We start from the raw sequence: 10,058 nt of genomic DNA, 5'->3' as shown, positions 1-10,058 counted from the left end.
AGACCCCGACCCCCCCGCGCTCCAGCCCGTCCCCGATGGGCTCTGCCGCCCAGAGCGGCTCCACCTCCTTCCAGGGGGGCTCCCACCAGAGCCCCTTCGAGCACGGCTCGGCAGGAATGAGCCCCACCAGAAAGAGCCCGGTGTGCAAAAGCCCCACACCTGTCAGTTCACTGTATGGTGCCGCTCCAAAGGAGGAGGGCACGGCTCCCGCAGGAGGAGCCTTCTCCAAGAGGCAAGTGATGTGTTTTGTGGTGCTGGGTTATTTTTTTGGGTTGCTTTTGAGGAGCCAGCTGCACATGTGGATGTCCATGAGCAGGGCAGGGGGCTGGGACAGGCTCCAGCTACAAGCTATGCCAGCATAATGCCAGCTCTGGGCCTGGTCCTTTCTGAATTATGGAAAAAAACCAGACAGCCTAGAGTTGTAGGAAGTTGGAATTGGTTTTCCAACTTGAATAGTTCTGAAGATTGTATATATTCCCTGCAAAAATGTTCATAGCCCTTGAACATTTGAAGTGGAGATTGCCCAAGGAGGTTTCTTGGCAGCTGGAAGCTCACATTTCCCGGTTACATATGTGTTGGTTATAGACATTTTTAGTGTTGCCTTCTGGAATTGTTAGGTACTGTAAATTAGAAGAAATTAATTAAATCCTACTGCATATCCTGCTGCAAGCAGCCTGGGGCAGGTGCAGCTGCAGTGCTCGTGCCTGTGTCTGTGGGTAGGATGAGAAACTAAAGCACCAAATACATCTCTAAAATGAAGACAGCCTTCCATGCAGAAGGCATCTGCTTCCATCATTCTCTAGATTAATCCACTGCAGATTGTGCCCAAAGGTGTCGCTTTGTTTTAAAAAATACAGCACCATTCACAAGTGCTTTCAAGTCTTTATTACAGTTTTTAAAGATGGTTTGATCTGATTCTATATTAAGGATATCTGAAATTTAAAAAGGGAAAAAACTCCTGTGACTCTTTATTTGGGCTTTCCAAAGCATGGAGCTGGTGTTTTTGAGCTTTCCTGCTGTCCCACAGAGCCAGGGTTTTGATTTGTGAATGCTTTAAAACTGTTCAGATGCTATAAACCAGCTGAATTGTTCTCAACAGAAGTGTTTTATCTTTCCCAGCAGCATATTCTCCTCTGTTAACCTGTTTGCTTTTATTTGTGTTTGCAGTCTGTCATGAAATATTTAGCTTACCTATGAAACTTGCATCCCAAATTTGAAGTAGCTTTTGAGGCTTTTATTTCCAGTGTGTTGTTAAAAGCAGAACAGTCCAATTTGAAAGGTTTGATGTGTTGTTCTCCTGAACCAGGTTTGTAAGTAAATAAACAGAGTGGGTAAGATGTTCCTCTTTTCCTTCCAATGCATCTGTGGGTCAGCTGGGTTTGATTTGTCCTTGAGCCTCATTCCATCAGTTCTGCATATCCATCTCCTTGTACATTTGCTGAATTTAGTGAGAACAAAAGTCTGAATTCAGGCTGAGTAATCTGCTTGACATTTTAATTATTTTAGGGCCTAGAGGCAGCTTTCAGTACATGCATAGCTTGGTGTTCTCTGAAGTTTTGACTCTTTGAACTCAAGAATTGACCTTACTGAGCTCTAATAAGAAACCTCCTGTAATATCTCTTTATGATCAGGTATCTGGAAGAGCAGAAGACTGAGAACGGGAAAGACAAAGACCAGAAAGTAACAAATGCTGAGAAAGAAAAAAGTAAAGAAAAAGGGAATTTCTCTGAGTTGGGATCAACAGATGGAAAGGCAAAATCTGACTCGTATGGATCGAAAGCTGACTCGGAGAAGGGATACCGCGGTAGCCAATCACCCAAGCGCTACAAGTTCAGGGATGACTTTGACAAGCTCAAGGTCCCAGAGTTCCACAAGGAAGGTCATTATGGGAAAGATGAAACAGATGAGCAGGACAAGAAAGACAAGGCAAAGGGCCGGAAAGATTCGGAATTTGATGATGAGCCCAAATTTATGTCTAAAGTCGTAGCGACTTCAAGTAAAAGTCAAGAAGAAGATAGGTCAGGAAAATGGGAAGGTGTGGTGTTCCTGCCACCTGGAAAAGAGAAGCAAAGGAAGCCTGATGAAATGGAGGAGGAAAGCTATTCTGAAAGATCCAAAAAAGAGGAGAGATCAGGATCCAAGAGAAATGAACCTGGTCACAGAGGTTTTGTACCTGAAAAGAATTTTAGAGTGACCACTTACAAGTCAAGCCAGGAAAAAAGCTCTTCCCCTCCACCAAGGAAGGCTTCTGAGGTGAAGGAGAAACCAGGCACCAAAGTAGAGGGGCTAACTCCTGGCAAATCCTCCTTTTCCATTACTCGTGAGGCCCAGGTCAATATTCGAATGGATTCCTTCGATGAGGATCTTGCACGGTAAGGATCTGCCAGCTTTTGAGCAGTCTCAGTAGTGATGTTTTTTCCTGTTTTTCATCCTGAGATCCCCATGTGCTTGCCAAGTGTGAGGAAGGCTAAGCAATATTGCATCACAATTTGTGGCTTTGGGAGCTAGAGATTAACTTTTTCCTAACCTTTGCTGTGTAAGATTAGTTTAGGATGCACCAGGCTCTGGGAAGAGCCCCAGATGGAGTCAGGTACTCAGTGGCTTCTGGCTGAGGGAAGCTGAGTTGTACAGGGGAGCTACTGTGCTGCTTAAATCCATTTGATTCTCTGCCATGTGTTTTACTACTCTTATTCTCCATGCAGCATTAGAATAGTGACCTGAATTATCACAGTAACCTGGAGCAGTGTGTTTGGGGATCTTTAAAGGAGCTCCTTGCTCACACTTTTGAGTACTCGTGGGTGCCTCCCTAATAACAACATAAACCATCAGTGAGCTCCCAGCTCCTGCAGAATTAAACACCTTAAATTGCTCTCCTTCACCCCATTCTTCTGTTTCATGGGCTTTTCTTTTTCCAGTCCCAGTGGCATATTGGCTCAGGAGAGGAAGCTGTGCCGGGATCTCGTGCACAGCAACAAGAAAGAGCAGGAATTCCGCTCCATTTTCCATCATATCCAGTCGGCTCAGTCGCAGCGCAGCCCTTCTGAACTGTTTGCTCAGCACATAGTGACTATAGTCCATCATGTAAGAGGTGGGTCAGGAGTCCATGTGTCCTCGGGGGAGGTTCAGTCCTGCCTTGCTCAGATCAGTGGGATTTGTGCACTCAAAATGCCTGGAGTTGTTTTCCAGCAGATATTCCAGAGATGAGAGCAGCAGCATGATCACAATCATCTTTATTTACATAAATACTCCTCTGCACAGGCAGAAGCTGTTCTTGTTATTACCTGAGAAATATTCAGAGTCTGAGACTTAGAATTTTGTGTTCTGATGAGTTTGTGACTCGCTTGAAGAAAATTGTGTTCATTTCACTGAAACACCAAAAATTGAAAGTGCAGTTTGTCAGCAGCACTAGAGCTCATCCCCATGGTGCTTCACTGACCTGCACCTGGGTTTTAACGGGCTGTGGGATGGGTGGGCTTTGTTCTTTTACAAAACTGGCACTAATATTTTGGGTATTTTTTTTCAAACCCCTGACAGAGCATCACTTTGGGTCTTCAGCTATGACGCTGAACGAACGCTTTACCAAATATCTAAAGAAAGGAATGGAACAAGATGCAGCTAAAAACAAAAAGAGCCCTGAAATCCACAGGTTGGTGCCATTAGACACTGTCTTAACATTGCAGAAGTATTCCAGATTTCATTTCTTAAACCCTGGAATAATTCCAGAATAATTAAAGTGTATAACTAGCTTCACCCAAAAAAACACAAAAAGGAAAAATATGGGGAGTTTTAAATACCATTGGAAATACTGGTCTGCTTTAAAGAACATTTGATATAAAATCTTCAGGTTCTTCTTATGAGCAAGGTTATATCTATGTATTTTTTTTCCTTTAGGAGGATAGATATATCTCCCAGTACTTTTAGAAAACATGGATTCTCTCAAGAGGAATCGAAAAGCTCCAGAGATCCTGGCTTCAAGGTGAACTGTTACTCTGATTAGTTTAATTCAACAAAATGAGTGCATTGGGCATGAACTTAACAGTGATGTTTTTGTTTAAATTACTCTCTACTTAAGTTTGTGTTTTTCTTTTAAGGATGGGCATAATTCTAAAAATGAACTACAAAGGGTTAATTTTTATTAAAAATGTATCAACAACCTTTGTGAAGTGGTTAGACTATGGTAAATGACCCCAAAGTCAATTGAGGTGAGCTTGAGAAAAAAGAGAGGATTTTTGGAACAAGTGCCCATGATGAGAGAAGAGACTTTTTGTGATATTTTTCTGCTTGTAAGTATGATTAACTCCATTGTTACGTGCAATTTTGCCAACCATGTTTTCAAAGACATGCATGTCAAAAAGAGGAAAGTAAAACTAAATGCTGAGCTAAAGCAGATACACTATTAAGCAGTTGATAAATTTTGTTCTAACAACTGACTGTGCCATTTCTGTTGATTGCTGTTACTTTAACATTCAGCACTTGTCTTAGATCCAGAGCATTTAGGATTGAGTGTTTTAGCTTTGCTGAGTAGATGAATGTTAAGCCATTGCACTCACTGTAAACAATCATAAAAAAGGCTTAACGTAAAATGTTTGAGATTTTAACCTTTGTTTATTCACCTTCATACATATTTACATTGAAGAGATTTTAACCAGCCCTGCTGAAACCTTACTTGTTTCATATTTGTTTTCGATTTTTTCCAAACACACTTGTGGCTTGACATGGACGATGGTGAGATGGATTTGATGGGCCTGAACTCTGAGCATCAGCTTGGCAGAGTGTGTTATAAACGTGGTTTCCAAACAGCTCGCCAGCCTTCCGTGAAACAGACGTGCCCTCCCAAACCCAAATAGGTGTTTGCTGTGCCACATAAGGGAGCTGCTGCTGATTTTGTCACTTATCTGTCATCCATCGTGTTGGGAGCAGTTTTATTCTCAGAGTAGAAATTAAAGCTCTTTGCCTGGGGAAAGTAGAAGAGCAAAATACCAAAACAAAATGCCTGCTTTCACTCCTGCGTTATTTGACATATTTATTTAAACAAAAAAGTGGTTAGAAACTCATGTAAGTAAAAATTTAACAGCTAGAGAATTACTAATCCTTTTGTATTTAATTGAAGGCGATTAATTTGATGTATGTTGCATATCAAGTTGTACAGTTCCCAGGATGAGTGTTGTGTAAATGCAGTAGCAATGGCTGAGGCTGGGTGTTGATACCAACATGGTGTAAGGCTTCCTGCTGCCCAGTTACCTGTTTGTCAAACCACAGCCACTGTCACTTAGGGCAGGCAGCAGAATCTCACCCAGGTGCCACAGGGCTCAAAGGAGGAGCAGGGACAACAACTGCTCCTTTCCCAAAGAAACTCCTAATCCCTTCTTGAAGTACCAATTTAAATACAGCTCAAAGCAAGCATTGCCAGGTGTCTTTTATGTTTGTTTTGAATTAGCAATGTAAATTTAGTTTTAATTTTTCATGCAGCTGGTGGGTTTTTGCTCTGAGAGACACCAGCTTGCTTTAGCAGACTTGGCAGGACTGTGGGAAACACACACAGTGTGTCTGTGGGGCTTTGTGGCACCTGTCACACGGTGCCCTCCAGCCCAGGGGAAGGAGCTGTAGGTGGCATCTGCACCCAGTAAATCTTCCTGACAGACATAGTAATGCCTCCCTATCCATGGGATGTTGGCCTTCTCCCAGACCCCTTGGATGCTGCCTTTCACTGGCTTCCTCCTGCCCCTTGGATCACTAATCTTGGGTAGCTCCAAGCAGCAACGAGCTTTTGCTTCTCCCAGAGTGTCACTTTTAGACCTGGGATTAAAATCCCTCTGGCCCCTGCCCAGGTGACACTGTCAGCAGGACCTCAGGTGCACCCATGGGCCATCAGAGAGCGCTGCCACACTGTCCTTGTGGTCCATAAACAGCTGGATGGGATCCCCAGGTTGTTCACATCCTTGCTGGCTGTGGTGTACAATAAATGTCAGCTTCCATGTCTCCCTCCCCTCTACCAGACTGTTTATTTTAATACTGCTTAAAGAGGAGATTAAAAGTTTAAAAATCAGTGATTTTAAGTGTAGGAAAATTGAATTCTGACAAAGGCAGACTTACTGAAATATAGTGCATTATTTGACATCTTAAAGTGGAATATTCATTAGTGGTCAGTTAAACTCCAGTTCTCCAGAAGTCTGTGCAGTCAGTAAAGCAAAGTAAATGGTGCTGAGCTGGGGCACTGCAGACCTTGTGTTCAACTCTGCCCTCCCTCTCCTCTGCATTTGTAGGCTGAAGGGAAATATAAGGACGACCCTGTTGATCTGCGCCTTGATATTGAACGCCGTAAAAAACATAAGGAAAGAGATCTTAAACGCGATAAATCCAGGGAGTCGGTGGACTCGAGAGATTCAAGTCACTCAAGGGAAAGATCAACTGAGAAAACGGAGAAAAGTCACAAAGGCTCAAAGAAAAAGTATGTAGGAAACCCAGTAGCCATTTCCTTGTGCCTCTCGTGTCTCTGCTGCTCAGGTTGGAGACGACACCGTGCACAACAGTTGTGCGCACAGTTGTGCACCTGTGACATAACTCCTCCAGTGGCCTGAGCTACCCCTCTGCGTGTCGTCTCGCTATCATTGTATCTCTCAGAAACACTAAATAATTGTAAAAGGTAGATGGGAAAGCTCCATGTGTCAGGATGGGTGAGTCACTTTTCCTTCTTGTTCCTGTTGTGTCAAGAGAGAAACAGCCATGTTAAAATGACTTGGCTTTGATGTTCATTTAATCCTTTTCTATTAGCTTCATTTTCCATTTGACTAAAACTCCATGGATGCATGCTAAGCTGAGAGCAGATGGTGTAAACACCTTAGGAAGGAGCAACAAGTTCCTTCAGGAGAGGTCTTGGGCCCTGTGTTAAAGCTCTTGCTATGGCTTTTCCTCTTGTAGTAGGAAAAGGAGAGCATGGCATTGATAAGACGGTGATAAAAAAGTGGTTTTGTATCTGATGGGTCACAGCTGAGTGCCTAATGCTGTTGTGTCCCACTCCCCTCCGTTCCCACCACTGGAACAGGAAACACCGACGGGTGCGTGAGAGGTCCAGGTCCAGCTCCTCATCGTCGTGGTCCTCTCACTCAGTCAAAGCAGAGGAGTATCCCGAGGAGACTGAGGAGAGGGAGGAGAGCTCCACAGGCTTTGACAAGTCCCGCCTTGGGACTAAGGAATTCTCTGGTCCAAATGAGAGAGGAAGAGCGAGAGGAACCTTTGTAAGTGTTCTCCATCCCTGCTCCAAGTGTTCTCCACCTGTGCCCTGAGGGTTGGTTCCCAAAGTGGGCAGGAAGTGGCTGTTGTGTGTTGCTTTGTCAGTTAAAGCTGCCCTGGAGGAGAAGCCCTCAGGGTGGTGAATCCCAGTGGAATCATTCAAGGTTTAGAGCATCAGCCAGGCTGCTGGGCTGTGCTGTGGGCAGCAAACTCCAGCAGAACAAAGCCTGGAAGCTTCTGTGCATTAGTGATGCTGAGCAGCCCAATGGGCACACGCTGTGCTTCCACTGGGGTGTGGCCATGCTTATGTGTGCAGTCCATGTACAGAGGGGTCTCACCTGCTTGGGGTTGCCCTGGAAATGCCTCTGCGTGATTTTCATCAGCTTTACAGGGGCTGTGATGTGCTGTGTGATCCGGTGAACTAAAAATCCAAAACCATGAGTGCAGGAGGTGGTGTGGCCACACTAAAGCTGTCCTCTTACTTTAGTGATAGGTTTTAGAGGTGTTTTGGATGGGATGTTGGGTATCTTGGGAGCCCTGGAAGCTGGCTGGGGTGGGAGGATTCTGCCTCTGCAGCTGCTCTATTTTTCTCCTCTGTGTTGCTTTTGCAGCAGTTCAGAGCTCGAGGGAGAGGATGGGGCAGAGGCAACTTTTCAGGCAACAACAACAGCAACAGTGGCGGCAACAACGACTTCCAGAAGCGCAGCAGAGAGGAGGAGTGGGACCCTGAGTACACACCTAAGAGCAAGAAATACTACTTGGTACGTACCTGGGTGCTGAGACACCCATGTGCTCCAGGTGTGTCTGGTCTCAGGTGCTTTAGAGGCGAAAGCACCCGCTGTCACTGACACACCAGGTAAGGCTTTGGGTGACACTTCCCGGGCGGCTGCTGGCTCCTGCCTAAAGAGAGCTTGTTCCTGCTCCCTGTAGAGTGGTTCCCACTAAGTGGATCCCCAAGGGCGGTCGCAGAGGCGCGGTGCAGGGCGGTGCCAGCCTGTCTCACCTGCTGTCCTTGGCTTCCCGTGCAGCACGACGACCGCGAGGGCGAGGGCACGGACAAGTGGGTGAACAGGGGCCGCGGCCGTGGCGCCTTCCCCCGGGGAAGAGGCCGCTTCATGTTCCGCAAGTCCAGCACCAGCCCCAAGTGGGCTCATGACAAGTTCAGTGGGGAAGAGGGAGAAATCGAAGACGACGAAAGCGGAACGGAAAACCGGGAGGAAAAGGACGCCCTGCAGACGACGGCCGAGTAGCCGCGGGGTCCGCGCGGTGCTGGGAGCCCTGGCAGGAGGGGAGGGGTCAGGCTGGTGCTGGGGTGTCAGGGTGATCCCCACGTGCTGAGCAGAGCCCTGGAGAGCAGCTCGGAAACCATCCCAACGTTGTTTAACTGCATTTCCAGAGTTCAGCCTCCCCAAGCACGAACTGGGACTGATCCATCATTTACGCTCGGATCCACTCCTGGAGTTTCTCTTCCCAAAGACTTCTCTTCCCTTCTGGACTGGATATGGTCAAGCACTGGGTGAGACCCCAGATTTTCCCTTCTCTGTGACCTTATGGATGGTCGGTTATTTTTTGGTAACAGGCTTTGAGGACAATGTGGTTTTAGTTTGTGCCCACCTGACCTCACCTGTCCTGACATTTTGTTTCTCTTTTATAATTTGACCCAGTGATAGTCGGGGTTCACTCGCCCGCTCAAATTTTCCTCCCCTATTGTGTATTCAATTTTCTAAATTCTGCTTATTTTAGGCCTTTACATACGTAGTAGCATCAATTCAGAGATAATTTTGGAAACTATTTTTGGTTCTTATAAATAAGAAAATAATGAAGCATGTGAGTAAACATCTAAATGTTCATTTGTTGGGACCAAACTGCTATGACCTTTTTTTTTTTTTTTAACTTTTTTTTAATGTAACAGTTGAGTTTAGGGCCTTTTAAAAATTATGTTTTCCTTTTATGTTGGAAGTTAACAAAATTAGCATGGTTTAAAAGAGAAAAAAAATTACACCCTACTTCTGGCCACTGTTTGTGTTCACTATTAGGCCTGGTGTGTGCTGGACCCCAAACTGCTTGTAGCATTTGTGTCTCCTCCCTGCAGCTGGTTGTGACCCGAGTGCCCTTTCCAAGGTGACACAGTTTTCTAAGGAACTTCCGAATTCTTCTTGGGGAAAAATATAAATGGGAGATGAGAATTTTTCAATATTTTTTATTAATCTTTTTATAAAACCAAAAAGCAGATTCCTCCTGAGCTGGTTGAGGACGGCCCTTAGGATGCATTTCTTTTTATCTTCTACTTTATTCTGGAGCAGTTTGTGAGGGTTCCCGGCCAGGTCTGAGCCTGGGCGGGGAGGCACAGCCGTGCCCATGCTCCCCCTGTCCCTCTCCCCAGGATTGCTGTGCTGTTCCCCACACACCAGCTAGAGTTTGGTTTGTTTTGACTTGAACAGTTCCTGTTTAGCAAAGCCCCGAAGTTTGTTTATGCAAATAAAATACAATAAAATAAGTCATAGGTGTAACTCTGCTTGGTTTGTGTCCTGAGTTGCTGGGTGGGAGCCTGAAAGGACCAAGGAGCAAAAGGGGAGCAACTCCCTGTTGAGTTTTATGCACTAATAGATAATTCAGCCTCTCTTTTGGCAGTAATTGCCTGGGGACAGTGGTGACACAGCCACAGGCCCTGCCTGCTGCCAGCAGGGATTGTACCCATGCACAGGAGCAGCTCCATCCTTCCCACCAGGAGCGCACAGGGGCTGGTCCTGGTGCTGGGCAGCTGCAGCCCCGTGTGCTGCCCTGCCTGGAGCCCAGCAGCAGCTGCTTCTCCATCCCTGCCATCCCAA

At 45.7% G+C, this 10,058-nt stretch overlaps 1 protein-coding gene across 1 annotated transcript in view; it reads left to right on the top strand.

Annotated features, from left to right (window-relative positions):
• The window catches only part of THRAP3 (thyroid hormone receptor associated protein 3), a 22,225-nt gene extending 12,485 nt beyond the window's left edge, over window positions 1–9,740 (top strand). The window contains exons 6-14 of the mRNA XM_031063018.1: window positions 64–232; window positions 1,632–2,372; window positions 2,916–3,088; window positions 3,535–3,646; window positions 3,892–3,976; window positions 6,264–6,448; window positions 7,043–7,235; window positions 7,842–7,991; window positions 8,259–9,740. Coding sequence (XP_030918878.1) covers window positions 64–232; window positions 1,632–2,372; window positions 2,916–3,088; window positions 3,535–3,646; window positions 3,892–3,976; window positions 6,264–6,448; window positions 7,043–7,235; window positions 7,842–7,991; window positions 8,259–8,480 — 2,030 coding nt within the window. The 3' untranslated portion in view covers window positions 8,481–9,740. The remainder of the gene's footprint in view (window positions 1–63; window positions 233–1,631; window positions 2,373–2,915; window positions 3,089–3,534; window positions 3,647–3,891; window positions 3,977–6,263; window positions 6,449–7,042; window positions 7,236–7,841; window positions 7,992–8,258) is intronic.
• The last annotated feature ends 318 nt before the right edge of the window (window positions 9,741–10,058 follow it).

The sequence above is a fragment of the Geospiza fortis genome, unplaced genomic scaffold (assembly GCF_000277835.1).
Source record: "Geospiza fortis unplaced genomic scaffold, GeoFor_1.0 scaffold289, whole genome shotgun sequence".
NCBI classification, from domain to species: domain Eukaryota; kingdom Metazoa; phylum Chordata; class Aves; order Passeriformes; family Thraupidae; genus Geospiza; species Geospiza fortis.
This window is presented reverse-complemented; position numbering and strand designations above follow the sequence as displayed.